The sequence below is a fragment of the Prinia subflava genome, unplaced genomic scaffold, assembly GCF_021018805.1.
Source record: "Prinia subflava isolate CZ2003 ecotype Zambia unplaced genomic scaffold, Cam_Psub_1.2 scaffold_47_NEW, whole genome shotgun sequence".
Classification (NCBI taxonomy): domain Eukaryota; kingdom Metazoa; phylum Chordata; class Aves; order Passeriformes; family Cisticolidae; genus Prinia; species Prinia subflava.
In genome coordinates this window covers 873977-891265 of record NW_026961001.1, presented here as the reverse complement: position 1 = coordinate 891265, position 17289 = coordinate 873977, and the positions used below count along the sequence as shown (strand labels likewise).

Genomic DNA, 17289 nt, shown 5'->3' with positions numbered 1-17289 from the left:
ACCCGCACACGCTGCCGTGCCTTGGGCACCGAAATGCTGGCTGGCGGCGAAGAGACGGATGGGGAACCCGTGGATTTTCAGGAAGGTTCTGCGGGCGAGGGGGGACCTGACGGGTTCGGCAGGGGGGCCGAGGGGTTCCCTGAGGGCACAGGGGGGGTTTGGGCTCGGGCTCAGGGAGCGGGGAAATGCGCCCGGCTCCCACGGATCCCCACCCTCGGACAAATTGCGTTCAGACGCTGTTTGCGTTGTGGCTCCTATCCCCAGCTTGGGGGTAGCTAGCAGACACACACGTGTGGCGCTCCAGAACTCCTGTTCCTCAAGCGCCTTGCGTAGGGCTTGCTCGACCTTTCCTCACGCTTTGAGGCTTTTGCCGCTGCCTGAAGATTTTGTATCTTCGGCTAGTCTGGCTGTGCATCTCCACCACACCTCCAAATGGAGGATTTTTACTGGGTGCTCGATCACCTCAAGCTCTAATAATCTTGCGACAGCAAGTTGAAAATCCTTGAGCTTGCACTTAATTCCCCACTGTTTATAAATCATACTCACGACCTTCACCATGGCCTCCATTGGCTGGTCTGACAGCGTCCCGTCCGCTAGGGTCAGGTTTTCTTTCCCGCCCCGGCCGCTGCTTCTGTCCAGGTGAAAACCCCGATTCCGAGGGTTTTTTCCTCCCGGGTTTCGGCACCAGAATGTTGCCTTCTGATAGAAGGCAGGGTGACCTGGGTTCCAGAAAGCAGCACAGTAACCCAGCCCCTCCCGGGTTACTCGGTCCACAGACACACTGGCATCAATATGATGGATGGTCAAAATGGCGTTTATTCTCTTGCCTCATGGTGTTAAATAGTCAAAGGGGGCTTTACTACGTCAGAGGGGGGCGGAGGGTCCTTATCTTTTCATGACATCCGAGATCTTCTGGGCGCCTGTCCTTATCTACCGCACACACACCGGGACCCCCCTACACCCCCTTCCCCAGCATCGAGACCCCCCTGTACCCCCTCATCTGGCACCAAGATCTCCCTGAACCCCCATTTCTGAGCACTGGCAGACACCCCCAGAACCCCCCAGTCTCTGCGTCCCCTCAGTTCTCCACCCCCTGTACGTCCTGTGGGGGGCCCTGGGAGGTCCAGGGGGGGATTCCAGGGAATTCCCAGGGTTTCCTCTGTCCCCTCCCCGCTCTCCCCCGGTCACTTTCACGTCTCCCAGGCTGCGGCACCGGGATCCGCCTGGGGAGCGGTGACTGCCCCCGGCACCGGGACCTCCTGAATCTCCATTCCTGTGCACAGAAAACCCCCTGAACCCCCATTTCGGGGCACTGGAACCTCCCTGAGCCCCGAAACCAAGGAAAGGACCCCCCTGACCCCCCATTTTCTGGGTACAGGGACCCCCTGAACCCCATTCCGCTCCAGCCCCTCCCCGAGCCCCCCATTCCTGTGAACGGGGACCCCCCTGCACCCCCTTCCCAAAAAGGGAACCCCCTGAACCCCCATTCCTGGCCACGGGGACCCCCCTCAATCTCCATTTTGGAGGAACCGGGACCACCTTCCCCATCTCGGGACCCCCTGAGCCCCCGTGTTCAGGACCGGATCCCTCTGAACCCCCAATTCCCGTGCACCGGGACCCCCCTGTCCCCCCTTATCCAGCACCAAAGTCCCCCCGCACCCCCTTTCCCGGCCCTCCCCCTCTCGGAGACCCCAGCCCCCGCTTTTCCTTGACTCTGGAACCCCCTGGACCCCCATTCCTGCCTTTCCCAGCCCCCACCCTCCACTTCCCTCCACACCGGGGACCCCAGCACCCCCTTTCCTGGGCACAGGGACCCCTGAATCCCTCATCCGCCTCTCCCAGTGCCTTCACCCCCCTTTCCTTGACAACGGGACCCCCCCTAAACCTCCACTCCTGGGCACGGGGACCCCCCTGCACCCCCTCATTCGGCACTGGGACCCCCTGCACCCCTTCCCGAGCACCCCGCCCTTCCCAGATCCCAGACTCGCCACTTTTATTCACCTTTGCACCCCCAGATATCTCAAACTTTCCATTTTTTCTCCTTTTATTTCCAAATTTTTTATTTTCTTTCCAGATTTTCCCCGAGTTCTTCACTCCCGGCGCTTTGAAGGGGGTCCCAGGGGGTCCCAGGTGGTTCTCGGAGGGCTCTAGGGGGTCGCAGCGGGGATCCAGAGGGATCCAGACGAATTCTCTGGAATTCCACAGCCCCCTCTCCACCCCCCCCCCGCCCTCCCTCGGTCTCTTTCGCTTCCGCGTCCCAAACTGCAAGACCGGGATCTGCCCGGCGACCGGTGACGTCACTGACAGAGCGGGCTGCCATTGGCCAGCACGAAATAGCGGCACCAATAGCGGCTCTGGAGGCGGGGCCCGGGCTGGGGCGGGGCCGCAGCGGAGCAGCGCGATGGCTCCGGCGCTGGGGCTGGGGCTGCTCTGAGGGCTCCTGGGGGAGCTGGGGGGCGCGACGAGAGGTGAGTGGGACCCCCCAAAACCGGGACCCCCTGAACTTCCATTACCGGGCACCCCCCCAGAACCTGCTTTTCCGGGCAGGGGAACCCCACTGAACCCCCATCTTGGGTCCCGTGATCTTCGTGCATCCCCTTCTCCAGCACCGGCAACGCCTGTACCCCCTCATCTGGCACCGGGATCCCTCTGCACCCCTGTAAGTGGTCTGTGACCCTCCTGCACCCCCTTTTCGAGCATCCCACTTTTTCCGGACCCCGGATCCGCCCTTTTCCCTTACATTTGGATCCCCAGATCTCCCAGTTTTCCATGTCCCCCCCGTTTTCCACTCCCGCCGCTTCCCGAAACGGCCCCCCGGGCTGTGTGAGGGGAAAGGCGGAGATGAGGAACAGCCCTGGCACGGGCCCGGGCCCGAGGCGGGATCGAGCTGCAAACACCAACAAAGTTCTCCGCACCTCCCGGCCCGCCTTTCCCAGCGCTGCGCGTTCGCTGCCACCGGCTCCGAGCAAAGCCGTCACTTCTCCTTGCCCTAATTCGGAGCATCGGTGCATGGCTTTGATTTCCCCCAAAAGGGAAAGAACGAACCAAACCCAAGTGAGGTGGGGGCCCCTCACCCATCCCGGAGAGTTTGGCCGCTCCTCTTTCACCCCTCGGGAACAGCGCCGGGACTGGGGGGCCCCGAGCGGGACTGCGGGGGGCACAGGGGGGTCCCCAACTCTGGGGGTCTCCCTTGGGGCTCGGTCCTGTCTCCCTCCCTTCTGTTACCAGCCAGGAGCCCCCGTTATCACCAGGGACCCCCTCGAATTTACTGGGCCTCCCCAAGCACTGGGACCCCCCATTTCATCGACTCCCCTGAAAGCACTGGGACTCCCCCTGATCCATGAACTCCCCCTAGTGCGGCAGGACCCCTCCCACCTCACCTCCCCTCCCCCACCCATGGGACCCCCCTCACTGTGCTCCCCCTTTGGCACTCCCCCGGTCCCCGCCATTGATTGAACGCCCCCAGCCCCTTCCCCCTCTGCCCCCCGGCCCGCGTTGGGCCCCGCCCGGACTGGGCTGGCTCCACCCCCCGGGGCCGCCCCTGCGTGGAGCTGTCAATCAATGCCGATCGGCTTTGTAGCCACGCCCTCAGGGGCGGCCAATGGAAAGCCACGTGGTGGGGAGGGGGCGGGGTTTACAAAAGGCCTGGAAATGGGGGCGTTGGGAAAAGAGGCGGGGCTGAGGAGCAGTGGCCAATGGGGGAGGAGGGGGCGTGGTCTGGGTGTGGCAGGAAAGGGCGGGGCCATCAATGGGGCGTGGGAACGAGAGACAGAAGGAGCCTTTGGGGACACTGGGGGAGGGGTTTGGGGACACCAGGGGTCCCAAATGATCCCAAGTCATTTTAGATCTCAAGGAATGAAATCCTGGATCCTGAGCAATCTGAAATTCCAGGTCCCAAATCCTGCTGGATCCTGAGGAATGATTCCAAATGCTCTCAAATCCCAGATCCTGGATCCCCAAAAACCCCAGATCCCAAATGCTGCTGGGTACCCAAAATCCAGTCCTCAAAGATCTCCAGTCCTGGACCCTCAGAAAATCCCAAATCTCAGACCCCAAATCCTGCTGGATCCCCAAAAACAAACCCAAAAACCCAATTCCAAATTGGGGTCCTGACAGGGGAAATCAGAGCCCTGAGGAGATCAGTGGGGTCCTGAGGGGTGAAATGGGTGCTGGCAGGATAAATGAGGACCCTGAGGGGTCAAGTGGGGTTCTGAAAAATGAATGGTGATAAATCAGGTTCCTGGTAGGGCAAACAGAGCCCGGGAGGATCAATCCAAGCTCCAAGTGGTTAAACCCGGCCCCAAAGAGTCACTGAGGTCCTGGCAGGTGAATTCTGCCCCTTGGGGGAGGATCAGAGCATGGGGCCCTCCCTCCTCTGAGCCTCGATGCCCTCGGCCCTCAGAGCTCCAGGATGGGGACCCCAAAACCCCCGGGGTCACCCCCAGCAGGCACCCGAGGGCATTTGGGGGATTTGGGAGGATTTTGAGGGGGCTTTGGTGAAGTTTGGGAACCTCTGGGGCCATGGGTGCGGCCGGGACGGAAAAGGGAAGTGAAAAGTTCCGGAGCCTGTGGAGTTCAGAGGGGCGGGGAGGGGGATAAGGGGAGGTGGGAGCTCCCAAATTCCTGGGGAGATTCAGGTGGAACCCCACAAAATCTCACCTGGGTGCCTGGGAACCCCAAATCCTCACTGGGGCCTCATCTGGGACACCTGGGAACCCCCAAATCCTTGGGAATACTAATTTGGGACCCCCAAACTTCACCTGGGGCCCCCAAACTCACCTGGGACCCCCTCAAACCCCACTTGAGACCCCCATAACTCCACCTGGGATCCCAAACTCCCTCTGGTTTGTCACTGCCAGGACACAGGGTTACCCCAGGGGACCTTGGGGACACACCCGGGTCCTTCCCTCGGGGACACCCTGATGTCCCCTGTTGCATTTTGGGTCACCATGGTGTCCCCGATGTCCCCGCAGTGTCCCCAACAGGACCCCAGTGTGTCCCCAGTGTCCCAAACAGGACATTGGGGGGACCCTTGGGCCTTGTTGGGGACACTCAGGGGACATTGCGGGCACTCAGAGGATATTGGGAACCTCGTGGTGGCCCCACGGTGCGGGAGTGGGGCCGGGATGGTGACATCATCACCTCTTCCTCTTTCCCACCAGCCTCATCTCATTCCCGTGTGTCTGCAATTGTCACCGGGTCCTGTTCACCCCCCGGAGTGTCCCTGGAGTGTCCCCAGAGTGTCCCTAAGGTGTCTCCAGTGAACATGGAGCCCCACAAGGTGGGACAGTCCCAGCGCGGAAGGGCAGGAGGGGATAGGGGGACGCAGGGGATGGCAGGAGGGCCAGGGGGTTGCAAAGGGAACAGGAGGGGGTGGGACGAAGGGAGGAGGTGACAGAGAGGTGGAGAGGAGAACAGCGAGAATGGCAGAGGGGACAGCGGGGGGTGGCAGAGAGGACGAGGGGGTGACAAAGGGACAGAGAGAACAGCTGAGCCCTCCAGGGATGGGACAAAGGGGACCCTGGGAGGACACGGGAGCTACCCCAGGAGGCCACAAGTGTCACCTCCCCTGTCCCCTCCCCAGGCACTGAAGGCGCTGGTGGCCGTGGTGGCCACCCTGGGTGAGCTGGCGGCCAGAGTGGCCAGGCTGGACTGGGACATGTCCCCAGAGTCCCTGCGTGCAGCCTTGAGGAAATTCACCTGGCAGCTCTGGGACACCCTGGACCGGGGTGCTGTCACCTCCCTGAACCAGCAAGGTGTCATCTCCCTGAGCCAGTGCGGTGTCATACCCCTGGGCCAGGCCCTGGCTGCCCTCCGGGCCACCCCAGGGGCGGACTGGGAGGATGTGAGAGCTGAGGCCAAAGCTTGGCGGGAGTCGGTGAATGCGCTCGTGAAGAGCCTGGACCAGCTGGCTGGGGAGGTCCAGGAGCTCCCCGGAGCCTTCGAGAGCAAGGACCGTGCCAAGATCATTGACTTCATCCAGGACCTGCAGAACGAGACTGCCAGCCGCAGGACAGCTGGGGACAACCTGGTGGCCACAGCCTGGCAGCCGCTGGTGGCCCTGGCCTCAGTGGTGGCCATCAAGGCCAGGGAAGAGGCTGTGGTGGCCACCAGGCAGGGGGTGGGGTCCACCAGGAGGGAAGAGTGGCTGCAGGAGGCCCTGGGGCTGCTGAGGCGCTTGATGTTCGCGTGTGAGGAAGCCAGGCGGCTCACATGGGAGCTGCAGTGCCAGCTTGGGCACCTTGAGTTAGTCCTGGAGAAGGAACAGAAGGTGTTCCTCAGTGTCCTCCAGGCCTTTGCGGCCACAGTGGCCAAGGCCAAGCGGTTGTCTGAGGCCAGTGCCCGCGTGACCACGCGTCACCTGCTGGTGACACTTGGGGACATCTACCACCTCCTCTTGAGTCCCAGTGATGGCTCCGGTGGCCCTGGTGGCCTCTCAATGGCCAAGCGGTGTCGAGAAGCCACCAAGGCCACCCTGAGGCCGTGCAAAAAACAGCGCACAGCACCACCACATGGGGACACCAATAATGGCAGCTCAATCCCAGGAACACCTGAACAGCCTGAAGGGACCTGGGGAAAACCCGAGCCAGGAGCAGTTTGTGACATCGCCAGCCAGCTCCCAAGGGACCCTGACTTATTACCCCCAGGGACACGATGTGAACTGGCAACTTCCGAATCGATACGTTTTTTAAACAGCTCTTGCCATGAATGCATTCCCATAGGAGTTACTGGTATTTCACACCAAACACAAGACTTTCTAATTATAGGCAAGGACACTAACAGAATTCTTGGACTTTCAGTTCTTCCAGCTGTCATTTCAGTAAATTCTAACAAAGAGCTGAGGGTTTTAGCTCTTGCTTACAAGGCTCCAATGGTAATTCAACCCAAAACACCAATAGCTATTGCTATCGCATTGCCAATGAATACAAATAAGCGCGCTGTACACCCAGAAATGCCTTTTCAGAGCTCTAACCTTCATGGCCGTTGGATAAAACGTATCACCAATGAACGGCCAGAGCAGAGGTGCAGTCTGACGCACCATGGTAAAACAGTTCGCGTTACAGGCAAGCTGGACACAGGGTCAGATGTCACTGTGATTTCTTATGAATTTTGGCCGAGGGATTGGAATCTGGTGCCACCTGACCATGCTCTCACAGGGATTGGAGGAGGTACACGGAGTATGCAAAGTGAATCCATGATTACTGTCACAGGTCCCGAGGGAAAGACAGCGACCACCCGTCCCTACGTGGTGAAGAAGCGCATCACACTATGGGGGAGAGACGTGATGTCCCAGTGGAGAGCAAAGATGGAACTGGATTCTTGATGAAAACCACAGCGATGCCTGTCACTTGTTATTAAATTGTCATTATTAGCTTATCATTACCAAGTTATTGTGGTAAACCAACCAGCTCATTTGGATAGATCTGTGGTCTCTTGAACAGAAAAAATTTAGTGAGTGAACAACTCAAAACATTAGTGAGCAAACAACTACAAAAAGGCCACACCAAACACAGAAATAGTCCTTGGAATTCCCCAGGATTTGTCCTTCACAAGAAGACTTCTCTGATTCCTGGAGATTGCTTTATGACTTGAGGAAGATCAACGAAATGATAGAAGACATGAGGCCTTTACGACTTGGACTTCCTTTTCTTTCCAAGAGATTGGCCTCTTGCTGCCATTCACTTAAAAGATTGTTTTTTCAACATTCCACTGCATTCAGAGGATGCTCCTCGATTTGCCTTTTCAAACCCATGGAGAAGAAGGTGAAGAAGAAGGTGCAAAAAGACAACTGATCCACGCCCCAAATCCTCCATCTTGCTCTCTCTCAGTATCACTATATAGTAAAACCCCAAACTCTGATTTTTCCACGGTGTGTTACCACACACCCTCATTCAAAGTACATCCCCCTGATGTCAGTGCTATCACCCATTTTTGGAAGGCTGTTCCAAGGCCTCACGTCAAACGCAGTGCTTCCCTGGGGTCAGTGCCCGTCAGCACAGAGAGTCCAAAATTCTCAGCATCCAGAGTTCCAACACACCCCAAAATCAGAATGAGACAATCACAATCGCCTGATGTTACAACACCTAAAAATCCCCCAGGCCCCACTTCTGCCCCCTCAGTCTCACATCCCTCAGGTGCTGCAAAGAGAGGGGGGAGCGGGGGGCACCGGGATGATGAGGGGCTCCTTGCCATGCCACCATCTACAGCAATAAAGCCAGGAACATCAGAGCCACATCTCACATTTGTAGATGGCCCAACAGATGTGACAGAGAAACAATGCAAGGATGACCTGGCACGTCTTTAGCTGCTTCAAAATTTTGCCTTTGTCAATGCTAACGAGGAATGCAAATGAATAATTAGAGCCTTGCCTGATCCACAGCCTGCCTTACTTCAAATGATCCGAGTTTGTAGAGAAAAGGAGATCTGACAGTATATTACAAAACCCATTGGTGCTTTTAAATTATGTTGGTTTAAATTCTGTTAAGTTTAGGCCCCTGTTAAGCTTTAGTTACTTAAGGTTTTGTTAAGTTTTGTAAGGTTTAAGTGATATTAGGTTTATATTCTATTAATTTAAAGTTCTATTACATGGAAGTTTTATTAAGCTAATACAATTTAAGATTATTTCGCCAAAATTTATCCATATCAAGTTTAAGTTTTATTTAATTTTAAAATTATCCTAAGTTTTAATTAATGTTAAAACATGCTTATCTAATTAGCAAAGTTTAGTTATTTTCTCTTAGAATAAGACTGAAACAGCTGAAACACTGACGAACACCTGTTTGTGGACGGAACAAGATACAGTTTTTTGGACCCTTGATTTCCTGAAAGGTTTTATTATTTATTACAATCTCTGCTGTTTTATCTTCCGTACATAATACAGAAGAGTCATGACAATTCTACATCGAGGCTGTCATTGGTTCTGAGCTGTTTTAGTGTTTTTCTGTGTTTTATCTCAAGGTCATAAGTACATGACTTTAAAAAGGTGTTAACTTCCTACGATGATTGGTGCTGATATATTGATTACATGATGTGAATTTGTTAATTTTCTATATTTATAACTGACTTCTCATATCCTTTAACATTTCTTTTCCTATTATCCAAAAGATGCGTGTCATTTCAAGATCCTTCCTTTTTATTTTCTAACTGCTTATTTTTTAAGCATTTCATAACTGCTGCTGTTAAGATCTTTGTTTTAGAAATGTATTTAGGGACCTCACTCCAGTTTAGAGCCTGAGCCCTGGCCAGGCCCTGACTCTACCTGGATGGATGTTTCACCAACAAGCCCAGATGCTTTCTGCATCAAAACTAGATTCAAGTCACTCTGACTTGGCAATTTGACCCTATAAAATGACAGCCAGACCGATCTTTGGAGTGGACCTGAACACTTTGCCTGAGAAAGGATGTCTGGGTCCCCACTGGAAAGAGGTTTGTCAGCTTTTTGCAGACTCTGGGGTGATGGTACAATGTTTTAGTGTTTAATAATCATCCAACTTCACGTGTGTTACCATTAACAGTCATTAATTATGCCTGTCATCTGAAATATTCTTAGTTGTTGCACCTGAATTTTCCTGATTGCTGTCAGTTCTTAACAACAGTCACACATTTTTTCATCAGAGTACCTGTGCACTTATGCAATGTTTCATATTTCCAAAGATCAAGCAAAAGCAATCATAAATACGTGCCCAGTCTGCCAGCTGGTGCATCCCCTGTATCCACAGGAGCAGTCAACCCACGAGGATTGCAGAGCTTGCAATTATAGCTAACAGATTTTACTAAATACCCATTTTTTGAGAAATATACAAATATCCACCTGTCAGTGGATATATCCTTAAGTTCAGTTTTACACCAGTACCCTCTGGGAAAATGAAAAGAAAATCCTTTAGTTTTGTTCAGAAATCCAGAGTCAGGACAGATTGAAGGTACACTCTATTAACCCAGGACAAAGGGCTTGCCTGTGTTTCTGCAGGTGCAGGACCCAGGTGGATTCCAGCCAAGAACATGAAGCCACATCAAGCACAGAAACACGCTGACAACTCCAAGAGCAGGGGAGCAAGCATGCAAGATGTGAACTGCACAGAGACTGTAGCTAATGGCAGAAATCTTCTGTCCCACATGCAAGAACTGTGAGTCTTGGGTTTTGTGTCAATGTAAAAAGTGTGGGAATTGTTATCGTGGAGCTCTACTGGCACAGGCGTGGTGTGCATCGTGTCATGATTTAGAATCCCAAACAAAGCACAAAGCCTTTGAATTTTTAGTTGCAGTGGGTCATGAAGAAGAAAATAGCCCCCATGTTCCTATTCTTAGGGAGGAATGTAGAAGAGAATTTTTGATAGAATCAAAAGAGATTCAAATTTGCAGAGTTGAGTACAAACCAAATAATTTAGTGGCCGGTCCGGGAACAAATTTGTGAAAAAACAAAAAAAGGGATGTGCTAAAAGATTTGCTTGGAAATGAAAAATTAAAAAGGAAGTGCCTTAAATCAAAAAGCATGAAGGTAAATCAGGTATCATATCTAGATCTATTTTGTTTGCCTTCAGCAATGCAACCTTACCTGTCGATCAACCAAAGACCAACGTTTGGGGATCAGTAGTGTTGTAGAATTCCTTTGTTAGAGAATAGTTGAAGGGAAACATGGGGCTCTGTTGAATGTTATGCTTGTGCTTTTTTGCTTTGCTTGCTTTTAGTAATTTGCTTGCTTTTAGCAGTGCAAATTTGCCAATTAGTCAACCTAAAACAAATGTCTGGGTGGCTTTAGCCAATGCATCAGATTTAAATATCCTCTGTATTTCCTATACAACCCCAAAAAGCCATTTTCCACCTGTTTAGCAGGTGTGCCAGTGGATACTTGGCTAATTCCAGAGAAAACTGACAGAGCCATTCAAGGTACACTTGCAGGATCATCCACATGGGATCTTTGGTCCCTAGTAGAGGCATGGGACTGGTGCATTCCTCACCTTCCCAAGGCATCTCATGAACCTGAAGAATTGGACATCTTTGGTTCTGTAAACATGTTTCTTTTCGTGCCAAATTTAACTATACAGGGAAAGATCAATTTTTGGTCGAGGATGTTTCTCCATACCACTCTACATACAAAAATGAGATTAATTGGTGTAATCACGCTTCTTTGATTCAAACCGCATTAATGATTTGTCTTACTGGCACATGGGTATGGGTGTGAAGATTTTGAAGGGATTTGTTGGACAAATTTATCAGATCACTCAGAATCTATTCATAAATGTGTATAAAACCTTAAGGAAAGTGTACCAAAATTAAAATTAATGATGACACTTAATATGACTGTTTAATAAATAGAATCTTACATGGTAGGTGAAAGAGCTGTTAAAAATGAGTGTGTGTATATATATATATATGTATATGTCAGAGATTACATGAAAAGAACCACATGAGGACACGCTGGTGAGCAAAGCAGGGAAAAGAGTCAAGTTTATTTACAAAATTCAATTTTATACATTTCCTATGGGGCCTGTGGATTGGAGGATGGAATTCCATCTCTCACCATATTGGTCAATCCAACTGTCAATCAACTTTCTCCTGCCACCTAAAAATGTGTAACCAATGCAAAACAGTTAGCAAAACATGGCCATTGTTTATAGTTCAAACTGAGACAGTAAAAATTCTGACTCCAATATGAAGAACATTACAGAAGGCTTAGAAAAATCTTCAAAACCAGGGCGACATCTCCCCCTTTTTATCTTTAAAAAAAAAAAACGGAGAAAAATGAACAATTTTTAAAATGGAAAAACTCTACAAACTTCAGTGATTGTTCGTGGAGGAATCATCAGAGTGATCACTCGCATCGTCTGCATCCGAGTCATCACATGAGGATTCATCCTCTTGACGACCTTCAGTCTGGTCACGGCCTCCACCTTGCCTGTTGGCCGGATTCTGCCTCTGCTGTCGCAGGTCAGGACGGACACACTTTGAAGGTACCCAGCATGTTCCAGTATCTGTGGACACACATGCATACCCACGCCCCATAACGATCAGGTCATAGGATCCTTCCCATTCTTTGGTGACTAAATTCCAGACCTGAACCTTCACTTGAGGCTGATGCGTGTCGTCCGAAGCCTGGAGTGAGAGGAGGTGGTTTACAATGAAAGGGTTACTTGAGTTCTGCGGAACCGTAAGGTAGTTGATGGTGTAGAAAGCCTTGGCCAAGCGACTGTGGGGTTTCACCCTGCATTCCCTGTTCTTGTTTTTGGAGAACATGCTTGAGTGTACCATGAGCACACTCTACAATTGCCTGTCCTGTTGGAGAATGAGGGATGCCAGAGTTGTGGTTCACACCCCACAACCGTACGCACTGCCGTACCTATTGAGAGGCATAAGCAGGACCATTGTCGGTTTTCACAGCAGAAGGTATGCCGAGAACGGCAAAGGCCTGCCTTCAGTGGGCAATGGCATTGCGGGCCTTCTCCCCAGTGTGAGCTAAAGCCCACATCGCAGAGGAGAACGTGTCCACCGTGACATGCACATACTTCAGCCGGCTGAACTCAGCAACCTGGGTGACATCGGTCTGCCAAAGCTCCAAGGCCTTAAGGCCCCTGGGGTTAACCCCTGCCAGCAATGGCGCACCAAGGGTGACAGAAGTCAGCAATCTCACGAGCTTCAGTGGCCATCAGGTGGAACTGCTTCTGCAGTGTATGGATGTGATCCCTTGGCCTGCGCGAGTGTGTCAGGCTGAGGAGCTGCCCACGCTGGGTTAGCCAACTTGTCAGTCCTCGCGTTACCTTCCGCTACAAACCCCGGCAATTTGTGTGACTCTGTACATGCAGAACATAATAAGGATGAACCCTGGCCTGAATTGCACACCACAAGGTCTTCAGCAAATGAAACAAGGCAGGGTTACTGACCTCCTTCAAAACTGAATACACCTGTGCAATGTTGGTAACCTAAGCAGAATCCGTGACCAGATTGAAGGGTGTCTGGGAAAATTTTTCGAATGTCATGATGGCAGCCCTTAGTTCAACCAGTTGGGCTGACCCATCCTCATGGCCTTCCCAAACCTGCCATTCAGATCCATCCTGCCAGGTAACAATGGCCTTCCTTGTTTTTCCTGAACCGTCAGTGAAGGTGGTGGGTCCTTGCACTGGCTCTTGGCTATTGGGTCATAATGAAATTTGAGTAAGTTTTGCCACTTGCAATAGCTTATGGCTGGGCAGGTGGTAAGTGATGTGCCCTGAAAAACCCTCTAGAGCACTTTGCAGCGAAACATTGTTCGCATAGCTCCAATTGAAATTCTCCCGTTGTGGGAGAATGATCTTTGAGGGATCTGCACCCGTCAGTTGTAAACAGCGTTGCCTACACTTGATTCTCAAGCAAGCGATCAGCTCAAAAAACGCAGTCACCGTCCTACACGGCTGATGAGGCAGGAAGACCCATTCCAAAACATGCAAGCGGTCAGAACAATCGTCATTCCATTGACCAGTGATACCTGTGGGATGTAATTCCAAAGTGGTTATGAACAGAGTGATATCAACTGAAGGTTCAATGCGGTAAACTTGGTGTCCTGGGTTGAAAAACGTAACCAAAAATGTGTATTCTATTTTCATCTGTTGAAGTCGGTTGGTAGATATTGTTCTTTATCTCTTGTGACTCTAAGGGGGAAAGAGGGCAGATGCCTTCTGTTAATGGGACACCTGATAACACCAGATAAGGCAGTGCCTTCTTATCTCCTCCTCCACCCACCCTCCTCTGAGGGACATCACCTGTGAATGGGCCATTTAAGGCCTCTCACATGACTGATAACACTACTTCATTCCACTGTGAGATGCTCCACCCAGTGGGAGGAGCCAGAGCCTTTCCACTGAGATAAAACCAGCACTCCCAAACACCAAGGGGGCCTGTTTCCACTGGATTCCCAGAGGACAACTGGACCTTTTCTTGAGGATCATCTCTACTCCAATGGAGCCACATCTGTCACTCTGGGAGGACTTATTTTGGGCTGCTTCCAACACCCTGACCAACAGGCTCTCAGGTTTGCATTCCGACTGTCAGTGGTCCTTTGTACTTTTGCATTTGTCTTACTTTATAATTATTTTATTTTTATTCTTTTTGTTATTTCTTCTCTCTCTATTAAATTGTATTTCTGACTTGGAGTCTCACTGGTTTTGCTTTCAAACCAGCACACTTGGCAAGCAGAAACAGCTTGCTGAACCTCCTCCAGCATGTTACGTGCCTCAGGGGTCAATTCACGAGGTGATTTTAAATCAGAGTCCCCTTTTAGTAATTCGGACAAGGGAGACAATTGTGTGTTGGTTAGTCCCTGGTTATGTATGTATCCAGGTGATTACACCTACCATATTTTGGGCATTGTTCAGTGTTCTCACTGAATGCACAAATTGCACTTCCTGGTCACAGATTGTCCGTTCCAGAATTTTGACCCCCAAATATTTCCAAGGAGGTTGCTGTTGCACCTTTTCTAGAGCCACCTGCAGTCCATGTGAATGCAGAGCATTCAACAACTGAGGCTGAGTCCTCAGCAGGTCATCCTGGGTGGATGCAGCCACCAAAATATCGTCCATATAATGGTAGACATGAGCATTGGGGAACTGCTTGTGGACTCCAGACAAGGCACGGGCCACATACTATTGGCATAATACCTGGAAATTTTGCATGCCTTGAGGCAAAAACTTCCATTGATATCGCTGTGTAAGCTCAGCATTATATATTGCTGGCACCGTGAAGGCAAACTTTGGTTTGTCATCAGAATGCAAAAGAACTGAGAAAAAACAATCTTTTAGATCCACAATGAGGACTGGCCAGACTGCAGCAAGCATGGTAGGCAATGGCATGCCCGCCTGCTATGTTCTCATGCTTTCCATCATGGCATTGACTTTGCAGAGATCTTGTAACAACCTCCATTTCCCAGACTTTTTCCTGATACAAAAGACAGGAGTGTTCCAGGGACCGGTAGAAAGCTCCAGATGACCCTGGTCCAACTGCTCCTGTACAAGTTCACGAAGGGTGACTAGCTTGTCATGAGAGAGGGGCCACTGGTTCTCTCAGAGGGGTTTGTCCACCAGCAGCTGTAAAGGAGGCGTCGGACATTCTGCGCCCTTCATTGCAGTGGCCCCCATCAAAAATCCATCCCGATGCGCACCCCCTACGCAGCCAGAACATCTCTCCCCCAGAGGTTAGCAACAGTCTCAGTAACATGAGGGCAGACCACGGATGGCCATCTGTCACTCCGGGTTTGTGATCAGCACGGGCTGCTGGCTCACATAGCACTGCGCCATTCCTCCCAGTCCTGTGACAGGCGTCTCCACCTGGTCCAAGGGGCACTCTGGAGGCCAGGCAGCTAGGGAGAGAACGGTAATGTGTGCGCTGGTGTCGAGAAGACCGCGGAGATGAATCTCTGGCGGTGTGGCACCAGGCAGGGACAAGGTGCACAGCATCTTGCGATGGTCCTGGGTCAGGACAGTGGTCCAGTGAACTTGAGGTGGCCCAGTGGATCCGAAGCCGCCCTCTCCTTGTGCCCGGTCCTCTTCCTGTGAACAGAAGACTTAAAAGGCACAAGTTGAGCGATCCGCAACCCTTCCAGGATAGTGACGGGGGGTGGGTGTGGAGACCATAGCACGAAGTGAAATCTGTGTCAATGCGTCCCATGTGCACAAAGATACCCTGAAGGGTGGCACTAAATCTCCCCATAAGGAGAGCACTCGTGCCATTACCCAAGGGACCAAAGGCATCCAAGGGGACCTTGTGTATTTTGCCAGACTCTAAGACAACGGTTGCTGCTGTGCAGACATCAACACCTACAGACCCGCGGGTGCTGGCTGCAAGCCGGCTAAGCAGACCTCCATCGTCTCTGGGGCTTGGAGAGAAGCTTGTGTCTGGGAGTGTCTACCCTTCACGCTCCGCTTCCCGTTTCCCGAGCCCGGCAAAGCCTGGCCATTAGCATGAACAGTCGCCTTGCAGACATTTGCAGTATGGTTCAGCCTTCCACACCGACCACAAAAACCAAGGGAGTTGTGATCCTCTGTACCTTCTTTCTGCTTGGTTTCTTGCTGGCCTGCGCATTCCCCTACCATCCCTGCGGTACTGCCCAGACGGGCTGCACAGAAGTAGCCACGGCAGGCTGCATGGCAGTAGCCACAGTGGCCAGTTTTTGAACTGAGGTGCCTATCCTTGCACAGGCCTCTGCCATCTGGAGGACAGAAGGATCACCAGGAAGAGCCTCTATAATTCTCCTATGATCTGCATTGTAATTACTTCTGGCAAGTTGTTTAAGCTTCAGGGTCTCCCACCTGCTTCTCCACAAAGGCAGTCAGTGTCTCTGCAAACTGTAGGAAAGACTCATCAGCCCCCTGAACAACAGTCACAAAAGATTCTTTCGGAGCAGCTATTTCTATGGTTTGCCATGCCTGTTGTCTGGCACTGATTGAGCACAGCGATATCAAAGCCAATCTGCTGATTAGGACCAGCAGAATTGCCTGTGCCTGTCAGCCCATCAGTGCCAATCACACGCCTGGGATCCCGCTGATCCAGTGTAGCATTCCGTTCCACTGCTCTGACTGCCAGCTGAGTCTATTTACACTCAAAAATGTCGTATTCTACAGCTTGAAAGAGAACACGAGCCAAGCTTCTGATGTCATACAGCGTCAGAATGTCCACATTGAGCACCTGGAGCAGTTGCATGACTTCCACAGACCCCAGACCATATTTTCCCACCTTATCACGAAGTTCCATGAGAGCCTTCCACGATAAGGGGTGATAAGTGTTATGAGGGACACCCCTAAGCACAGGGAAAGCCTGGGAACCTCGTGGTAAGGCAGCAGCACCTGCCAAATCCCATCCTGCAGACCCCACAGGGACAGGGGCAGATGCCTGACTAGGAGTCAGCTCAACACCATCCGGTATCACCGTCCCAGCATCCCCAGCAGCCACAGCAGGGCTTGGAATTCCATCTCCACACTCCAGGGGGTGATGTCCAAAGGCACAGTCACACATCTCCTCGACCTTAGCTTTAACATCTCCCCAAAATTGCCCATGATCTCTCGGACACCTGACACGGGGGAAGGGTCCAAAAGGCACCTGAAGAAGAGCCACCAGCACAGTGTCCCTTGCCCCTGGCAAGTGCCGGCCTCATGCCGGCTGTGTCAGTGCTTGCGCCAAAGGTGAACACCCCGGCGCTCGCACTCGCCGCAGCCCCGGTACTCACGGGAGCAGTGGGGCTGGAGCCTGGCCAGTCACTGCTGGGGACAGGCCAGTCCCCGCAGAACTTGCACCCGACGGCAGCCCTGCAATGTCGGAGCCCACTCTGAG

At 52.1% G+C, this 17289-nt stretch overlaps 1 protein-coding gene across 5 annotated transcripts; it reads left to right on the top strand.

The window, feature by feature from the left end:
* The first annotated feature begins 2233 nt into the window (after positions 1–2233).
* On the top strand, positions 2234–17269 carry LOC134565366 (uncharacterized). Of its 5 annotated transcripts, none has more exons than XM_063424899.1 (4): positions 2234–2468; positions 2548–2659; positions 5163–5281; positions 5585–17269. In XM_063424899.1, exons 3-4 carry the CDS (start codon positions 5267–5269, stop codon positions 7322–7324), a joined length of 1755 nt encoding a protein of 584 aa, XP_063280969.1. In that variant the 5' UTR covers positions 2234–2468; positions 2548–2659; positions 5163–5266; the 3' UTR covers positions 7325–17269. The 5 variants fall into 5 exon arrangements, 4 of the variants coding, with proteins under 4 accessions (XP_063280969.1, XP_063280968.1, XP_063280967.1 ...); XR_010083887.1 differs by having other exon boundaries at positions 2441–2659; positions 5585–9426; positions 9968–17269; XM_063424898.1 differs by lacking the exon at positions 2548–2659.
* The last annotated feature ends 20 nt before the right edge of the window (positions 17270–17289 follow it).